Raw genomic sequence first — 21,161 nt, forward strand, 5'->3', positions numbered from 1 at the left:
CAAAAGATTTAGGAGCAGAAGTAAGCCAGTCAACCCACTGAGTCTGCTCTGCCATTTAATAAGATCATGACTGATCTAATAGTCCTCAACGGGATTCTGAGCTCCGTAATTCAAGGCAGAAAGTATAAAAGCAAGACAGTTAAACTGAACCTTTAAAAAACACTGTTTTGGCTTCAACTGGAGTTCTGTTCAATTCTAGACACCACACATTAGGAAGAAAGTGAAGAAATTCGACAGGCTACAGAAAGGATTTGTAAAAGTGGTTCAAATGAGAAGCTGGAACCGTTCTCCTTAAAGAAAACGAAGTTTAGAGGAGATTTGATAGATATGTTAAACATCTTAAGGATCTGGGAGAAAGGAAGAAACTCCCCCATTGGCACAAGGATCATGAATCAGAGGACGAGGACTTAGAGTAATTAGTGAAAGAACCAGAGGTTACATGAGAAACTTGTTTATTTTGCAAATGTTATCACAAATGTTATCAGTTGGAATGTACTGCCTTAGTCTGTGATGGGATAAGGACAACAGCGGCTTCCAAAAAGGAAATGGATAATATCTGAAGCAAAAAGATTTACAAGGTAATGAGAAAAAGGCAGAGGAGGGGCACTTCAGTCAGCTTATTCTCACAGAGGCAGTGTGAGCATAACGGAGCAGACTGAATGGCCTCTTTCTGTGCTTTAACTATTCTAATATCATTATTAATTCAAAATCATACCAGTTCATTCTTGGTCTCCACCTCTCTTTCCAATTTTTTGCAGTTGTCCTTCTCTTGCTGCTTTTCCTGTTTAAGTGACTTGTTCAATTGATCTTGCCTCCTGATATTCTCTACTGCCTTCAATTGCTCCAGCTCCATCTGCTCAATTTCCTTCGTCTTTCTCTCCAGTTCCTTCTCAAGTTTCTCGAGTTCTTCTGAATAGCCACAACAAAAGACAAAATGATTTGCAAGCTTGACTAAGTCCTTGGCTTTAACATTGAGTTCAACAATCTCAGATGATCACGATAATGTCCATTGCTGACAATGTGTGTTAGCATTTGGGGTAGAGATTTTGGAAGGTGCTTAAAAGTTGTGGGGTAAATGCCTTTATAATTATGCTTATTATTTCATGTTAATATCACTCCAGTATTTGATACTGTTTGCTCTTTCTGCATATTATGCATTGTAAATCTCTCCTATGTGTTTATTCTGCTTTACTTTGAATGATTTTTTTTTGAATGATGATCTTTAATTTCTTTTCCAGTTTTAATGGAAGGTTACTTCTGAAACATTGGTCGGAATTTTACAGTCTCGCCCGGCACAGGAATCGGAGCAGGCAATGGGCGGACCAGGGAAGGTCTGTTGATTCCAGGTGGGATTTTACTGTTCTGGGAGAAGTGAGGCTGTAAAATTCTGCCCATTAACTTTTCCATTCTCTCTACAGATGTTATGCATGGTAATGACTCCAAGACTCTTAATTGGTCTGTTGTATTTTTGTTTCAGGTTTTCAATTTTTTGTTATTTTAGCAATTTTCAACATATAGTTTTCAAAAATTAGGTTTCCATTTCCACTGATTACAAAAGTTGAGTTTTTGACATTAAAATTTGTCTCATAATTTAAACAGGGAGTCTCATTAATAGAACCACCTTAAAAATTACTTAATATGATTTTTTTAAAATTCAACGGTAAATGCTGAGGATATAGTTTGCCATGATGTGGATATGCTGGCATTGGACTGGGGTAAACACAGTAAAAAGTCTGACAACACCAGGTTTAAGTCCAACTCGAGTGTACTATCAAATAAATCGGTTGAACTTTAACCTGGTGTTGTCAGATTTTTACTGTGATATAGTTTGCAGCATGGCTGGAATACTTTTGAAATTAACAGTGCAAGAAAGTGCAAACAACTGAAACAATTAAAATCATATAAAGTAAGACTAAGTACATGGATTAACGTCTATGCATACTAATAATAATTTAGCTCCCTGATAATTACAAGCTCTGACTCTTCCCAAACATCTCACCATCAAAACATCAGATCTTACTGTTCAACCAATTTTTTTTTAAATTAAAAAAGCACCAAAAGGGCTATTACGTTAATTATAAGTCAAAAGGAAATGCATGAAAAGGCAAAATTTGAAAATATTGAAAATACACAAGTTGATCTTTGTTATATTTCGATGACCTGAACTTAGTGGACTTGACCACCAGATTTAAATGGCTTATTTAATCTTACAATTATTCAAACACAGTTGAAATATTCTTAGGACAAAATCATACACATTTCAGAATTTATTTTACCCAAATTAAATCGTTCATGAGCCTCTTGCCTCTCTTGAGTAGTTACTAGCTGTCCATCCAAGCAATTCAACGAACGTAAATGGTATATGACATACAATCGATAATGTGGAAGACGAGCAATAGGATTATCAGCCAGGGTTAGCGAAATCAACTCTTTCAAAGGTTTCAGTTTAGTCACATCCTGTAGCTAAGCCGTAAAACAGGAAAATGATCAGATCATCCACAGGGACTATACCTAATGTATTAACTATGAAATCATAAGATTAATCTTCTTGCCTAAACAGAAGCATCATTTCACAAGGACAAAAAGCCCAAATATATTCTATTTAAAACAACTGCAAGTAAAAACATTTGGGATTTTAAATACATAACTCAGCGTTCCCAATGGCCAAAAAGATCATTTTTAGTTCACTTTTACTTATTTCCTTGCCCCCCTCTGTCCAGCTATGTAAAGGAAATGCAGAAATTACAAATTAATCGACCAACAACAGATTTTCCAGGCATGTTATGACTGAATAAAGTAATTTTTCTCACTAATGTGGTGGACACTAGTGTCCTTTAACCCAAATGCACAAAGAATGTGTTTGTTTTTTTAAATACCAATGCTAACACTGAATGTGGAATAGGGCCATCGGTTATATGGCACTGGAAGAAAAAGAAACAATCAATACAGCTGAAATTGCAATCAGCAATATAGAGTTCATAAACTCAGGTATTGTGCCAGATATTCGGAAATTCATAAATACATCTGCTTTTGGAAGTTTCAGGCTTAGTTTTGAAAAGTTGTGCCTTATTTCTGAAATCTTATTATCTTACATTCAGATGTTTAAACTACATTGCAGGTTTCTTTATTTTCATTATCACGGAAAAAGATATTGACAATATCTTACAATTGGTGTCTGACTGCAGATGTTTGATCCTGAAACTTTGAAAATTCTACATTATTAAAAGGAGATATAATGCATAAATACATGTTTTCTTAAACTCCATCCTAAAAATTACAATTTTATACATATTCCTTGACCTAAGTTGCTTCTCTTAGATACAAATCCCAACAATCAATCTTCTATGAACATTGCAATATGTTTAACTGAAATCAACATACCGATGTAATATTGTTCTGTTTGAGGTTGAGGATGCGAAGCGATCGCAACTTCTTTCCAACCCAAACTGGAATTTGTTCAATATAATTTCCAGCCAGCTTCAGATTCTGCAGGTTCACCATGTGCTCCAGACCTTCAATTTTACTAAATGCAGGAAAAAAAGTTTTCTTTCTCAACTGAGATATTATATATATCTCCTGACCAGGTACGTAAAGCCAGTGTAAAGGCATTCAACATTGTCTAAATTTCAACAGAATAAATCTGAGTTATTCTATATTTATTAGGACCAAGACAAGTATAGCATCACCATGCAAAATCAACAGAAAATTCATCAAATATCAAACATCCAAATTACTGATTGCTTTTTAATTTAATCCATTAATCATACAGGTCCAATTTTGTTTCTTCATTCACTTTATCTCATTGGTGAAAGTACCGCACATTTCCCTAGTTACTCACCGAATTTGGTTGAAAGAAAGACTAAGTTCACGTAATTTACACTGTTTGTCCAATTTTTCTATTTTCTCAATCAAATTGTTGTTCAGGTTCAAAACCAGTAACTGCTCGCATTTTTCCAAGTTTTCTATGAACTGAATACAAAATATTATGAATTATTTAACCAACAATACCATGGAAGCTGCATACTTTTATATTATTTTCCTGAGGGAATTTATCCTCCAGAGAACACACATTCAAGACTTTTCCAATTTTTCTTCCCATATTAGGTTCTCTCTGGGACAAAAAACTTTCTATTGCAGAATGGGTATATTAGCAGTTCAGTTTAACATCAAAACTGATATTGCTCTTTGTCTTGCAACAAAAGGGGAAATAATATTGGCTCAATGAAAATATTCCCATCTTCATACTGGGAGGCACATCAGTTCTGCTTGATGATCCCCGTATATCATAGTAGAGAGTAGGAGCTAAATAGAATTAGATAACTGTTAGATATGTTTACACCCCAGATGCTGCATTTTCCAACAGACAGCACTGCTGAAATTAGATCCTGTATCGTTTGCAAGCAAATACGCTTTCAATTACAAGGTTTTGGACATTATTTTTACACCCATCAATATTCCTCATTAATTGATTATTTAGATACGAGATATCCTTCATCACATATAATTGGATAAAAGTGGTCATTTCATACTTCCAATAAACATAATTAAAACATCAAAATTATTTTGCAGAACTATGAACATTTTATACAATTTTTAAATATATTCTCTTATTTGTATCAACTTTGTTATGAAGATATTTATTCAAATTAATGGTGGTAGATTTGAAACCCAAAAATAAATGTTTAGTTGTATAATAATTAGCTGCATATTCTGAAACATTATTTCATATTGAGTAATATCATGTTTTGAACAAAATTTAAATCTATACTGTGCGTCAGGCCTATAAGTTGCTGGCATTTATTAGTCACTGTATGTTGTTTTTAGACGAGTCACTGAACCAATGCAGAAGCAACCCTAAAGTTTAAAAAAATGACTGGGATATATACTATAATTGCTCCAAAGCTATAGATTTGGTGCCAACTCATTCTGCTCAGTCAAAAAACAAATGCAATGCCTCCAGCATAGCACTGAATTTAGCAGACATGGAAATGTGAGTGGAGAGCAAAGGATGTGCTGCATTTTTCTACTTTTCATAGCTAGACAAGGACTGCATGTACAATTGAATCTCTAGATAGGAAAAGCAAATGCATGACCATTATTGTAAACTAAGTTATACAAAGCGATTAGAGGCTGTGTGTAAAAGATGAGACAGGAGTTATTGAAATTTGATTCCCACTCCTACTGAAAATAATTACAACTACTGCACTTTACTCATTTTAAAAGCATTCACAAGGAACTGTCAGATTTAAAAAGAAAATTATTTCTCCAAACTGGAGAAAAATCTCCAAGTTATCGCAGTTGTTAATCAAATAAAACTTTAACAATTGGATGGAGAGCACTAAACTGTCTGCCAATGGTCTGCTTATCTAGGATTTTACAGCCTTGCTTGACCCGAGACTGGAAAATCCCACCTGAGTTCAATGGACATTTCCATTATCCGCCTCTCGCCTGCTCCAATTCTGCGGCAGGCGGGGCAGTAGAATTACGACAATTGTGTAAGGCAAATCTGCACTAAGCCAAATGGAACTAGGTCTTAACCCAAATAGGCATTATCTAGCATGTAAAAATTCCTGAATTAATGCTAAAATTTTGAAAGTGTTTGTTTCCAATTGGAACACAAACTATATACTTTCACAGGCCAACTTTGTCAAAATTTGGATTATTATTTCAATGAACTCCCATATACTACCTTAAACTTTTTTCCTGCTTCCTTGGACAGGCAAAGGTTGAGACATTGCACGGAACTAAATTGTTCTTGTTTTGACTGCTTTTTGATCAAGTCCTCAGTGATGTATCGGACCCCTGGGCTTTTATTTGCTGCACCTAAAAATGAGAAAAGGAATCCAAAGTTTACACTCATTTCTCAATCATAGCTAAGCATGTATCCTAATGTAATACAGAACGAATGTGCAAGTCAGGGAGCAGGAATTCTTAAAGGACAAGTAAGTAGAAAACATAAATATGTGGTGAACTAGGTTTCAGTAGGCTGAGAACATGTTCAAAAAAATGTGTAATTGATGATGTTTGTTTCCACTGTTTGAGAAAGTAAATAACTTTTACCACTGCTGCCTTTAGATTAATCATTACAAGGTACACGTACAGAAAAAGAAATCACGGTAACTCTTCCTTTACTTATCCTTCTTCAGCACTGATATTGATAATTCGCTCACGGAAGTGACAGGTATAAAACCAGTTGTTGGAGCGCTATATCACCATTTGGAGCATTGATTGCACCACACATGTTGCTAATTCTACACTATTTGGAGGACTGATATATGTTAATTTTATTTATGCAGTATAATGAAGTATTATAAAAAGATTTGGAGGTCAGCATGACCCCAGAAATCCATGGCTCATTATTAATTATGGGTTACAAAATAGCTACATGCAATTAATACCATAGCTCAGATTTTCCTTCAATGGCAAGATCAGTGACTTACACTGTATAATTAGTCATCTCACACTTATCACAATATATTTCTTTATATTTTCCTGAATTTGTATTGAGAATTACGTTGCACAGAGAATGGCAGCAAATTGAAAATGACATGACGTTTTTGACAACAATTCCATGAAAACTCAATTGCAACTTTAAGTTAAAAATTACCTTTTTAATGCAAATCTTTTTTAAAATTCATTTAGGGAATGTGGGCATCATTGATTAGGTAGCAATTATTGCCCAACCCTACCTGCCCTTCAGAAGGTGGTGGTGAGCTGTCTTCTTAAAACACTGGAGTCCTTGAGGTATAGGCACACCCACTGTGCTGCTCAGGAGGTAACTCCAGGATTTTGACTTACAGCAGTAAAGGGACGGCAATATATTTCCAAGTCAGGTTGGTGAGTGACTTGGAGGGGAACCCAGCTGTTCCCAGGTATCTGCTGCCTCTGTACTTCTTGCTAGTACTAGTCATGGGTTTGGCAGGTGCTGCCTAAGGAACCTTTGTGAGTTCCTCAGTGCATCTTATAGATGGCACACATGGCTGCCACTGTTCATCAGTAGCAATCAAGTGAGCTGCTTTTTCCTGAATGCTGTCACAGCTGCACTCATCCAGTCAAGTGGATGCCTTGTAGTTGGTGAACCAAGCTTTGGGGAGTCAAGAGGTGAGTTACTCAACACAGGAATTTTTAAAAAATTAATTTGTGGGACGTGAGCTTCGCGTTACCACCCATCCCTAGTTGCCTGAGGGCAGTTGAGAGTCAACCATATTACTGTGGCTCTAGAGTCAGTAAGACAGACCAGGTAAGGATGACACATTTCCTTCCCTAAAGAACATCAGTGAACCAGATGGGTTTTTCCAACAATCAACAATAATTTCACGGTCATCACTAAAAATTTTTGGTTTCAGATTTTTTAATTGAATTCAAATTCTACCATCTGCCGTGACACAATTTGAACCCGGTTTCCCAGAACATAGCTGAGTTTCTGCATTAATAGTCCAGCAATGATACCACAAGGCCATCACCTCCCTGGGATTCCTAGCCTTTCACTTGCTCTAGTAGCCACACTATTTATGGCTCGCATTTTACTGGTACACCCGCCCGAGGGATGCAAGATTGTACCTGAGGCCGACTGAGAATGCCGTTCTACATCGGGGCAGTAAAATCAGAACCTATGTGTCTAGTCCAGTTCAATTTTGATTAATGCTAGCCCCAGAATGTTGATAGTTGGGGATTCAGCAATGGTAATGTCATTGAATGTCATGGGGGTGATGGATAGATCCTCTCTTGTTGGAGATAGTCATTGCCTGACACTTGTGTGATATGAATGTTACTTGCTACTTGTCAGCCCAAGCCTGGATTATGTCCAGATCTTACTGCAATTGGACATAGATTGCTTCGGTTTCTGAGTAGTTGCAAATGGGTGCTGAGCATCCCCACTTCTGACCTTATGATGGAAGGAATGTCATTGATGCGAGATGATTGGGCCAAGTTAGGACATTCATCCAAACGGTTGCTTCCATCAGGCTGATCATTAGTCAGCTCCATTCAATTTGAAGCATGTCATAAATTTGTGAATAGAGATTATATAGAGGTTCTAAACCTGATGGTAACCTCAAACCATATCTAATATGGAGTAAAAAAACTCTCATCAGTTCTGAAAAACGGCAGCAGTGTGAAAAATCATAATTCAACATTCACAGAATCACAATTGCTAATGCAACAAGGCGGAAAAGGTACAGGAAAATATGGACAGCCCCAGGTGATAGCTCATGTCAGGTACTCCATAATGTGTTCTTTCTTTTGCATCATTCAATGGTCTCAATGACAAACGCATACTATTATAATGCTGCGTGTTTCCAGGAAAATCTGAGCTAATACCCTGGATTTGGATAGATTTAATAATATGTAACACCTAAATTCTTACTCCTTCCGGTAGTATATGTAACAGCAGATTCACTTTCACTTCCATCACTGATGTCAAGTTGAGGAGCACCAGCATTTCGAAAATTATACAAATCTGGAAAATGAGATCCGCTGGCTGGGGATGGTGATGCAGTTCTTGGAGCGAAGATTGAGGAGACTGGGCTTTGAACACTACTCTTTGATGTTTGCAGTCTGTTCATTGTCAATTGTTGTGGAGTTCTCTTCCTCATGGCGTTAGTACTCAAACATTTACTGATGTAAATCTGTTAAAACAAAATATTAACTCATGATATTTCAGCAAAAATCCTCAAAATTCTCAACTCACCTTTGCATATACTATTCAAATCTAGGCGTGGTAAAGTTAAATTTGTAACAAGCCTTTTACATTGTTCCATATATTGAAATTTATAACATATGAAAAGCATACAAATGTAAATATTCCTTTACCCGGCGCACAAAGATTAACAACTTATGGATTTGTTATAGTGGGACTATTCCCCCATTTTCTGGAGTATTTCCAGGAGATTTTTCAAGATACATAACTAGACTTGCCCCTCTCTGCCCCAGAGGTGTTGAATCAGTAGTGTGGCATTTTAGTGATGTGTTCATAGTCTCCCATCTCATTTTTTGATAAGTCTACTCCTGATGCCTTAGTAGAAGGGCAACTGCCAAAAGTTAAAGTGGGACCCCTCCCAACCAGAGGAATCCTAGTGTAAGCGAAAGACATAAAGACAAGTAAAAAATAGTCACTTAAGATCATTACTGTGGGCAGCACGGTAGCACAGTGGTTAGCACTGCTGCTTCACAGTTCCAGGGTCCTGGATTCGATTCCCGGCTCGGGTCACTGTCTGTGTGGAGTTTGCACATTCTCCTTGCGTCTGCGTGGTTCCTCCGGGTACTCCAGTTTCCTCCCAGCGTCCAAAGATGTGTGGGTTAGGTTGATTGGCCATGCTAAGAAATTGCCCCTTAGTGTCCAGGGATGCGTAGGTTAGAGGGATTAGTGGGTATAATATGTAGGGATATGGGGGTAGTGCCTGGGTGGGATTGTGTTCGGTGCAGACTCGATGGGCCAAAGGGCCTCTTTCTGCACTGGAGGGTTCTATGATCTATTTTGAGTACAATGGCCTTCTGATTTCTATACGCCATCAGCAATAGCAAGGACCCATCTTGGTGTCTCAAAGCATAGCTGCATGCCTCTGAGGCCTGAGATAGCACTCATACTTCTGCACTGTTGATAAAGTGAAAAAGTAGGTCTGTGGTTGGAGTCTGCCTGGACCACATACCTTGTTCTTGCTCCATTGAACTGGTCTCCTCTTGGTTGTATTCTTCTGATCCCTTTCCATATTCTCATCTACCACTCGCTATTTTCCTTCTTGTGTCTTTTCATTATTATACTGTGTGATTTCAACACCATTTTGCTCTTTTACGCTTTTTATTTGCCTCACTCAGATCTTGTCCAATTATTTTCCACCAGTTTTTTTTTGCAACTTTACAAAAGACATGTTTAAGTACAGAATCCCTCAACACTCCATTCGTATTCAACAATCTGCGCTTAACTACTGTGAAAGACCAAATATACAAATGCATCATAATGTAAACATGTTTCTTCGCTGTTTGCACATATGTACAAAGAGTTTGTAACATTTTGTTTATGTATCTCAGGTGGCCTGACATGTTCAGCTGATGTACAATTAAATGGCAAACTGCGAGCTGTTCTGCATGCCGATATATCACGGCAATGACTCCAATGCCTTTACTAAAGTGGAGTACCTTAATGGTGTAAAATTACAAATAACACAAGCCAAAACATAATGGCACATCCTTCAAACTCAGGCTTGCAGTACCTTACGGAATTCCCAAAGATATACCATAGAATATAGGTATGGATAATCACTATTAGACAATTTATGGGAATTTTGCATTAAATGAAATCTACAATTGACTACTGAGATCTCCAAGTAATGGTACCTGAATCTTAATAGTCATTGTGTTCCATGATTCATCTCATGGAAAGGAAGGAGAGTGTCTATTATAAGGCCACTGACTTCCACATCTAGCATGACTATACTTCCACTCACTTCTCAGGGGCTGCATGGTGGCAGTGGTTAGCACTACTGCCTCACAGAATCAGGGACCCAGCTTGGGTGGCTATTCCGATTCCCGGCTTGGGTGACCGTCTGTGTGGAGTTTGCACATTCTCCCTGTGTCTGCCTGGGTTTCCTCTGGGTGCTCTGGTATCCTCCCACAGTCCAAAAAAATGTGCGGGTTAGGTTGAGTGGCCATGCTAAATTGCTCCTTACTGTCAGGGAGATTAGTAGGGTAAATATTTGGAGTTACAGGGATAGGGCCTAGGTGGGACTGTGGTTGGTATAGGCTGAATGCCCTCCTTCTCCACTGTAGATATTCTACTCCATGATACTTCCTGTACAGTCTTCCATTTTCCCAGTTTTCTATCAGATCTGTTCCAGCGATGGCACCTTCAACTCCAAATGGCACTGGTATGTTTTCCATTTCCCTCAATTAGCGTTTCCTTCCACTGTTGGTGACAGGACCTATAACCATGTACATCAGATTTCCTGTACAGCTACTCTCATTATTTATCCTTCTGTTCAGACCATGAAAGGGTTCCTCTTATCCTCATCTTCTACACCACTAACGTCCACATTGAAAGGATTACTTTCTGTCAATTCCATCACCTAAAATGCAATGCCACACCAAATATATCTTAATTCCTCTTTCTCTGCATTCTAAAGGGAGCATTCCCTCCACAACGACCTGGCCTATCCCTTTATTACCCCAATACCCCTTCCTCATGGCATTTTTCTGTACAAGCCCAGGTAATGCAAAAACTCCCTCTCTTTCATTCATTGAGGCCATCAAAACACTCCTTCCAGATGCAACAGTGATACATTTATATTTCTTTCAATTTAGTATACTGTATTTGCTCTCCCCTCTTTGTTGGGGAGACCAAACAGGTGACCAACATATTGAATGTCTTTGTTCCGACTCCAAGTTTCTAGTCTCTAATCACTTTAATTCTTTGCCTCATTCCCACTCTGTCATCTGGCTTCTACATTGTCCCAATAAAACCCAAATTCAGCTCAAGGAACAGCTGCATTTTGCAACCTTCCAGACTTTAGTGATTCAACAATTTCAAACAATAACCACTGACCCATTTTTTTGGACAGCAGCTGTTAATAATAATTGTTAATTCCATTTAGTTTTTCCATAACTATCTTTTATTTCATTACTTGTCGCATTACGTTTGCCTAAGCTGTCCATCTGTGATGACTTCATTTAGGCTAATGAGGTTGGCCTGCTAGAGGATGAACTCCCCGGTGAGTCCTAGCCATCAAAAGGTCCAGGCAGCAGGCGATCAATAGGGTCGTCCATCCTGACTGTCTGCCCCTCTACCATGACTATATTCGCGGCCAGGTGTCCACAGGTGCAGTTGAAGCCTTCCGCACCCACCGGGCACCACAGAGGCTGAAAATCACATTATGATTTAATGTTTTAAGTTTCCTTTCAACTTTGTTTTTTGTTTGGACTGTTCCCCCTCCTTTTGGGGAGCTACCCCTTTTAATTTGTCCCTAAATTAATTTGAGGTTGTTTATTTGGTTGGTTTTGAACGGTATCCCTGATGAGTCCTCCCTCACTAAAAGATGTCCCTGATGAGTCCTAATTGAGAGTGAGTGAGAGCAATGTACTGTATTATAGAATAGCAGCAGGCAAGTAAGCTTGAACCAATAATTAACACACATGGCTGCTAAGTTTCATTTTAAATATGCAATCTAGATTGATTATTAAAAATAGATAAAGCTCGACTGCAACGTGTTTAAATGAACTCGTAATTGGTTTTACATTTGAATCAGTACTGAATCGGATCGTAAACAATGACAAGGTGGAATACAGGAAAGAGCTAGAGAATCTGGTGAAATGGTGCAATGATATAATTCTCCCTCAATGTCAGTAAAGTAGGGACAGTCACTGACTTCAGGAAACGTAATGGAAGACATACCACTATCTACATCAATGATGACAAAGTGGAAATGGGCAAGAGTTTCAGGTTTCTCAATGTTCAGATCACCAGTAATCTGTCCTGGTCCCTCCATGCCAATGCTATGGTTATAAAAGCCCACCAATGCCCTACTTTCTGAGGAGGTGAAGGAAATGTCCACTACTACTCTCACCAGCTTTTACAGATGCACCACAAAATGCATCCTTTCTGGATGTATCACAGCTTGATATGGCTCTGGCTCTGGCTCTAACCAAGACTGGAAGAAACTATGGAGTTGTGAATGTAGCCCAGTCCATCACGCAAACTAGCCTCCCACCTATTGACTCCGTCTACACTTCCCACTGCCTCGGAAAAGCAGCCAACATAATCAAGGACCCTGTGCAGCCCAGACATTCTCTCTTTCACTTTTTCCTGTCGGGAAAAAGATGCAGGAGTCTGAGAACACATATCAGCACACTCAAGAATAGCTTCTACGCTGCTGCCATCAGACTTTTGAATGGGCCTGTTATATAAGAACATAAGAAATAGGAGCAGGAGTAGGCCATCCAGCCCTTCGAGCCTGCCCCGCCATTCAATAAGATCATGGCTGATCTGTCGCTGCTCAGTTCCACTTTCCCGCCCTCTCCCCATAACCCTTAATCCCCTCTCTCTGCACCGTCGCCTGCTGCAGTTTTTCGCCCCGTAAGTAATAGTATTATTACTTATTATTATTATAATTATAATAATAATAATAATAGTAAGTAAGTAATATATTAAGCCGATCGTTCTTTTCAACCTCGTTATGACTGTAACACACCTTCTTTCCTTCTCCTAATGTACTCCTGCACAGTATGTTTTGTCTGTATAGCACAAGAAACAATACTTTTCAATACATCCCCAATACAAGTGACAACAACAAATGAAATCGAATCAAATAATCACACTCCTAATAACTGGTCTTGACAGTAACACCACTGCCCCACTTTAACTGCAAGGGTAGGGTGGGGGTCACTACCGAATGCAGAACTTGTAACGCTTTAATTAATTGATCTCGCCCCTTTTATTTTCCAATCTTTGCCCATTAACCAAGGAAGAAATAACATACCTATCGGAATTCGGATATTTGCCACCAATTAGGGACGCTGCTCTTCTGTTTCGACATATTTTGGGGGGGGGGGAAAGATCAATTCAGATTCTTACAATTTAAAAAAAAACCTTCGAAAGTTTAATATCCGACTTGCTTGTTCAGGTAGAAGGCTTTAAGAGTGTGTGTTGGCTTTTCGTTGACATGGTAACCGTTTTCCCTGCCTCCCCGCTGGATTTTCATAGATTTTGATGCGCAGATAAATAAAATTAACTTAATTTAATTAATAAAAAAAAACAACCGATTCTGCTTTTGAGATTTCTCTCTCTCTCTCTCTCTTTTTCTCGGCCGTACGTGTACCTGTGCTGAATTCGGTTGAGAGCCGAGTCAGAAGCTGAGGCTGAGATGAAGCACAATAAAGGAAGTGCGGCCGTTGGGCGACGCCATGTCTGTTTGTGGAGGGCGGGAGGTGCGCGCTTATTGGCGCCGCTTCCTTCCGCTGTTCAAAGAAGCGAACATCAACCGTCAACTGACCTGGGTGTCATCTCAGCCTGCGTTCAACCAAAACATCTAGAATTCGAGAAGTGAAAGAGTTCATCATAATGTCTAAAACCAATTGGAAAAAAAAATTAAGTAGGACGTTTAGAGCGGAAGGAATTGAAGCAAGGAATACTTGAACATTTATGTCACCTCTCAAGTGCACACTGGTAAGAAAAGGAGACTAAGGGACCGAGTGACATTAATCTTTAAAGCAAATTCACTGAGGATAAGGATGTGGAGGACCTCATGATAATATCTAGAACTAATGGGGAAATAAACTAAGTAGGACGTTTAAGGTGGAAGGAATTGAAGCAAGGAATATCAGAACATTTGTCACCCAAGTGCACATTAGCAAAAAAAGACAAAGGGACCGAGTGACATTAATCATGACAGCAGAGTCACTGGGGATAAGGATGTGGAGGACCCTATAATAATATTTAGAACCAATGGGGAAATAAACTAAGTAGGACGTTTAACGTGGAAGGAATTGAAGCAAGGAATATTAGAACATTTATGTCACCCCTCAAATGTGCACGGGCAAAAAAAGGAGACTAAATAAGGGATGAAGTGACACTAATCTTTAAAACAAAGGCACTGGGGGATAAGGATGGGAGGACCTCATGATAATATCTAGAACTAATGGGAAAATAAACTAAGGACATTTGAAGTGGAAGGAATTGAAGCAAGGAATACTAGAACATTTATGTCACCCCTCAAGTGCGCACTGGCAAAAAAAGGAGACTAAATAAGGGACCAAATGACATTAATCATGAAAGCAAAGTTCCTGGGGATAAAGATGAAAAATGCAAATGAAAATGAGAAGCCGAAGGGATCTTTTCCTCAGATCTTGCACATCCTTGAGTTGAAACAAAGCAGGATCCCATTCTAGGCAAATTGTCCCCTTGAGGTGTCCTTATATCACAATGCAACAATGACAGACAATAGCAAGGACCTGGGCATCCAAATGGTGACACCTATGTAGCTTGTAAGTGCAGGCAATTTCTCCCTATGAACAGAAATGGTTTAAGTGGATGAAAGAAAAGGACACAATCAAACATGTCAACTGCATTGAAGGAATTTTGGTCTCTGAGAGGTGCAATAATTTGAAGAATGAAAAAGATAATGCAGGGTAGATAATAGTGCATTTTCAACACAATATTGAAACATAAACTATTATCTGAGTGGTTAAGGGAGCCCTTTGCAGTAATCCTGAGGCTCTGACATCCAAGAAGCTCCATTTGAAAAAATATTGGTTGGTCTGTGGCTGTCAGGAGAATAGCACAATAATGATTAACAAAAACATAGACTTACTGGTTCATGATGGTACAACATTTATTGTCAACACAAGGCACCCAGTCAATTGACCTTATGAACAGCTTTCTGCTCCCTTGTCAGAGAAGTGCTGACCAGTATGAAAGCAACAGTTTAAAATCAGGCTCAAATTTGGCAATCATTTTGGAAGTCAGAAATGTTGAATATTGTAATGCTCTCTGGACATCAGCTCAATGCCAACCATTTTTAAGTATGGAAGAATAAATGCGAGATAAAACAGATAAACCAATTCAAGAAATTCAAAGATCAAATTCAGAAGGAATCTAGGTTAAATAAATTATGCTGGCTAATGCCAAACACTTAGGCTATGATTTTCCGGTTGTATTGTGCCCAGTGCAGAACCTGTTAGAGTGGAACAGGACTGGAAAATCCCAGGTGAGTGGTTTAGCATGTTTGATTTGATTTATTATTGTTTTTTTATTTATGAATTTATTATTGTCGTATGTGTTAACATACAGTGAAAAGTATTGTTTCTTGCACACTACACAGAACAAAGCATACCGTTCTAAGAGAAGGAAACAAGAGAGTGCAGAATATAGCTAGGGTATAGAGAAAGATCAACTTAATGCAAAAGTCTGAATGGAAGAAAGGAAGAAGCTGTTCTTGAGTCAGCAGGTCCATGACCTCAGACTTTTGTATTTTTTCCCCAATGGAAGGGTGTGGAAGAGAAAATGTCCTGGGTGTGTGGGGTCCTTAATTATGCCGACTGCTTTGCCGAGGTAGTGGGAAGTGTAGACAGAGTCAGTGGATGAGAGGCAGTTTGCATGATGGATTGAGCTACATTCATGACCTTTTGTAATTCCTTGCAGTCTTGGGCAGAGCAAGAGCCATACCAAGTTGCAATACAACCAGAAGGAATGCTTTCTATGATGCATCTGTAAAAGTTGGTGAGAATCGTAGCAAACATGCCAAATTTCCTTAGTCTTCTGAGAAAATAGAGGCATTGGTAGGCTTTCTTAGCTATAGTGTCGGCATGGGGGCACCAGGACAGGTTGTTGGTGATCTGCGCACCCAAAACCTTGAAGCCCTCGACCCTTCCTACTTCATCCCCATTGATTTGATTTGATTTGATTTATTATTGTCACATGTATCAACATTCAGTGAAAAGTATTGTTTCTTGCACACTATACAGAGAAAACAAACCATTCATAGTGAAGGAAACGAGAGAGTGCAGAATGTAGTTTTACATTCATAGCTAGCATGTTCTGTGCTGTCACCAAACATCATCTGTATCTTCCCACCCACCACTCCTGGACGTAGTCTAGTTCCTGTCCAGTAAGGGCTGGAACCAGATCAGCATATTTAAATATGCAGTGTCTGTTTGAAAAACACTACTGGTTTCCACAAAGAGAGAGACCAGTCACGATGGGCCTTGCTGAGAGGCTTAGAAGCCTTTAAAGCCTTGTTGGTCGGGGCCTCTTTGACACTGTCAGGTGTGGACTGCCAGGGTGCTGGGGGCTGTGCCAACGTTGGGGCATGAGAGATATGGGGCATGACATGGCTGAAGCAGGAGGGGACGGTCACGAAGAGTGTATGAGATGAGGACAGGGGATTCATGAATTGAGGGGTGTTCATAAAGGGGGATCCAATGTCCTGATGCCAGAGGTCTTGGGGAGGTGGGGTAGGTAAACATCCCTTCAATGAGGAGAGGGGTGTCCTCAATTTCAATTTCAGATCAGGATGCCCTTTAAAATAGGCACCTGCTCTCTGTGACGCCAGGCTTACTGATACGTTAAGGTCCTGCCCCTCTCAGAACAAGTGCAAAACTGATCACTCTCCCTAAAAAAGACTAAGGTCCCTATTTTACCATTTTCACTCTAAGTACTGGGTAGACATGATCAACTGGGCTGGTGCGGGGATGGGGTGATCAGCTGGGCTGTGGTGGGGAGCAGGGGCTGATTAGTTGGGGAGGCCAGTGATTGCATTGAGTGGGGGTGTGATATCCCAGAGTGGGGAGGTGACTGAGACTCGCACATGCATGATTGCACACTCTACTGTGAGCAGCCTGCTTTCTGGCGAGCCTAGGCCCCATCTCCTCCCTCTACTGGCAGGAAACAGATTGTACATTATTTTTACAGTAAATAGCATAAGATTTAATTTGTGGCCTTGCTGAAAAAACTGACCTGAAACTGTTTTGTTTTCACCAATGTTTTTGCTAAGATCCTCCCCGAGAGTGAGAAAGTTACAGTCGATTTGATCAGCTTTCTCGCCCAAAATGACGCTTGTCATTTTTTGGGAAAATTCTGCTTATTGCCAAATTTTTTCATGAAGGATACCATTAGAAGATACCATTAGGATACCATTAGAAGATAAAAGCAAACTGCTGTGGATGTTGGAGATTTGAAATAAAACAAAAAGTGCTGGAAAAATTCAGGTCTGGCAGCATCTGTGGAGAGAGAAACAGAGGCTGCGATTCTCCCAGAAGTGCTGATGTGGTGGAAAGTTCTTTATCCCAACTGTTCTATCAGTTCACCTGAATTTCTGCACTGTGAACTGAAGGGGTTCCAGTGTGAATCTCGTTTAAAAACCCAGAACGGCAGGACCTATTCACACCAGAGTTTGACAGTTCTGGAACTCTGTGCATGCTCAGTGGCCCCAAACTGTCAACCTCCTCTTTGCAATCTGGGATCTCCGCAGTGCTGCCCCTCCAGCTCCCACCCTCATAGCCTGATTGATCGCAGCTCCCACAACAATTCCCGGGCCAGCCCTGATCCCCACCCCCTGTCCCAGAATGTCCCGATGTGCAGGCCCCAGCCCCCAGCAGTAGCAACCCCATCACCCCACTCACTCTTGCAGACCCTTCCACTTTGACCCGCACCCTCCCCCTGGGGTCAGACCCCCTAGAGGCAGACGCCCTCCACCCAGCAGACCACCACACCCAGCCCACTCCAATTGCTGCCCTCTCGCCAGCCCAGACCAATCCTGTCTGCAGAGTGGCAGCAGGATCCCCCACCCCTGCTGATTGTCTGTAGGCCCCATCCACAAATTGCCTTACCTCCTTGGCATTGCCCCATGTCTGTTGGGCAGTGCCAAGGTGCCCCCTGGGCATGGGCACTTTGTCCTTTGGGCAGTGCCAGGGGACCCATGCCCAGGAGGCACCAACCCCCACTGCCCAACCCTCTGGGGGGCTCCAATTGACCCCCCCTTCATTCTAGTGGAGTCTCCCACTAGTCCCCCGAACGTGGGGAGCTAGTTTGAACACCGCCAGAATGAACTACTCCTGGCAGGTGGGAGATTTCATTGGGACAACCTAATATGCGTACTTAAAACAGATTGAAATGACTTACCTGCCTTCCTGCCGGTTTCCAGCGTGGCCTGACCATCGAGTGTTCACCGTCACTGGGAGATGCGAATGCATTCCCGGCGCTTGCGCAAATCCCTGTTCAGGGCCACGGAAGCACATCTCCCACCATAACCTGACAGAAAAGTTGTTGGCTGCAATGGGAGAATCACGGCCAGAGTTTGGGAACTCCGAAGATAGGATTTTTCTCCTACCTAACTTCATCACCAGAGACTCATGTAAATAAAAATAGTTACAGATGTGCCAGAATGGGATTATGAGGTGGATATGCCAGCTTTGGACTGAGGTGGACACAGTAAGCAGTCTCACAACATCGGGTTAAAGTCCAGGTTTATTTGGAATCACGAGCTTTCGGAGAGCTGCTCCTTCATCTCTCACCTGATGAAGGAGCAGCTTGTGATTCCAAATAAACCTGTTGGACTTTAACCTGGTGTCATGAGTGGAATTAAGATTCAATCCAATTCAAGCATATATCAAAAATGTAGTTTTTGTATATGAGATAACAGGAAAGAAACTACAAGAAAAACAAGTCACAATTCGCTCAACATAAGCAGGATTCATCAAGAGGAATTGCTAAATGGTTGCAAATCTGAAAGACTATGAACGATATTCTTACTGGAGAATATTGAGAATCAGTCTGTATCTGTAGTGAGTGTGCAATAAAAATTTTCATTTATACAGCTTTTAACTGTATAAAACAGTTAAACATCCCGAAGCATTCCACAGGAACATTATCAAACAAGATTTACCACTGACTTCAAGGACCAATGAGGACAGGTGAACAAAAGTTTGGTCAATGTGATTGATTTAAAGGAGTATTTTAAAGAAGAAGAAAGACACAGAAGTTGGGGAGGAATTCCAGCTCATGGAGCCAAGCCATAAAAATTAGGAGCAGAAGTAGGCAATTCAGCCCTTCAAGCCTGCTCCACCATTCAATCAGATCTTGGCTATTCTCTTCTTGGTCTTAAATCCGCCTCTCTATCTGTTCCCCGTATCCCTTTAACCCTTTTCAAAATGTATCTTTGAAAACATTTAATGATTCAGACTTCACCGCGCTATGGAGCAGCAAGTTCCATAAATTCACCACCCTCTGCGAGCAGTAGTTCCTCTTCATCTTAGTATGGCAGCCAGAAGAATTACTGCATATACAGTTATGGAAGATATCCACATAATTTTATATTTTTATCATGCATGGGCAGATAAATTTGTCAGTGTCAGATTTTAGTCTGAAAACCAGCATGAATCTTTCCAGATTTTCAGCCATGTTTTCACTCCAGATTCTCTGGCACTCAGTGCACAGAGCATCTGAGGACTTGGTTTCTGCCACCATCATCTACCATCTCTCTGTGACGTCTTGTTGTAGATTGCCCCACAAGGGAAAACATTTGGTCTACATTTACTTTATCAATCCCTTAAGCATTTTATAAAACTCGATCAGATCCCCTTTCACCCTTCTGAACTCCAGTATAAGCCCAAACTGTTCAATATCTCCCCATACGTCAACTCTTTCAGCCATGGAATCAATCTTATTGAACCTCCTCTAAACTACCTCCAATGACATCACATCCTTCCTCAAATAAGGAGAAAATTGGACACAATATCTGTCTGTAAAATCTTTATCTTTTCTTCACTCCTGCTTTCGCACCTATTTTAGTATCATCCACAAATCTTGCTATGTTACATTCTGTCCCTGCTTTCAGATCATTTATATAGACTATGAATAGTTGTGATCCAAAGACTGACCCCTGCAGCATCCCGCTAGTTACAGTTCACTAGCCAGAGAAGGACTCATTTATCCTGCTTTCAGTCAGCCGATCCTTAATCCAATCTAGTACTCTACCCCCAATGCCCTGTGATCTCACCTGGATTAATCTTTTATGTGGTACCTTTTCAATCGTCTTCTGGAAGTCTAGATATACCACATCCACAGGTTTCCCATTATCCGCCTTGCTGATTATGTCCTCTAAGAAATTGAGCATGTTTGTTAAACATGACTTGCCCTTCATAAAACTATGCTAACTGAGCTTTGTCTTTCCAACTGACGAATTTTGAGAAAATTCTGCCCATGCATGCAAGAATTCTTCTGGCTGCCACAGTGTATTTTAAATAGCTGTGAAAAGAGAGCAGCCTTCGTAGAATTATTACTTTATACTCATAATTAAATAGAAAACACAATAAACAACCATTTAAAAATAATACTGCAATATTTAAAAAAAGCAAATCTTTTATTACTGTTTACAGTAAAAGTTTGATTTTGTGGGCATTGCGTTTTACTACACATTCAATATGGATATTTGTGACCCCTTAATTGTTTTCTAAACTTTTATAAAACTACAGGAAGAGAATTGTATGCTGTTTAGTCATTCACAAAAAGTATTTCTCAATCCCTAATCTTAGCACAACCAGATCAATATGTTATTAACCAAAAATAAATAGTGACACAATTCACCAAGAAATTCCGATAAGTAGTACAAAGTAATGATAACATTTGATTCGACACATCAGCCTCATTCATTTTGTAATGGTTTAGAGAGCAACTGAAT

At 40.0% G+C, this 21,161-nt stretch overlaps 1 protein-coding gene across 4 annotated transcripts in view; it reads right to left on the reverse strand.

Annotated features, from left to right (window-relative positions):
• The window catches only part of cntrl (centriolin), a 125,385-nt gene extending 111,497 nt beyond the window's left edge, over window positions 1-13,888 (reverse strand). For 2 of the 4 annotated variants that reach the window (XM_080212527.1, XM_080212524.1), the window contains exons 1-7: window positions 13,806-13,888; window positions 8,354-8,627; window positions 5,690-5,823; window positions 3,839-3,969; window positions 3,382-3,523; window positions 2,277-2,463; window positions 716-909 (exon numbers count right to left, since the gene is read on the reverse strand). In XM_080212527.1, coding sequence (XP_080068653.1) covers window positions 716-909; window positions 2,277-2,463; window positions 3,382-3,523; window positions 3,839-3,969; window positions 5,690-5,823; window positions 8,354-8,594 — 1,029 coding nt within the window. In that variant the 5' untranslated portion in view covers window positions 8,595-8,627; window positions 13,806-13,888. Of the gene's footprint in view, window positions 1-715; window positions 910-2,276; window positions 2,464-3,381; window positions 3,524-3,838; window positions 3,970-5,689; window positions 5,824-8,353; window positions 8,628-13,466; window positions 13,783-13,805 lie in introns of those variants that run through there. The other 2 variants (XM_080212526.1, XM_080212525.1) reach the window with 2 other exon arrangements.
• Between the last annotated feature and the right edge of the window lie 7,273 nt (window positions 13,889-21,161).

The sequence above is a fragment of the Carcharhinus amblyrhynchos genome, chromosome 25 (assembly GCF_965287045.1).
Source record: "Carcharhinus amblyrhynchos chromosome 25, sCarAmb.v2.hapA, whole genome shotgun sequence".
NCBI classification, from domain to species: Eukaryota; Metazoa; Chordata; class Chondrichthyes; order Carcharhiniformes; family Carcharhinidae; genus Carcharhinus; species Carcharhinus amblyrhynchos.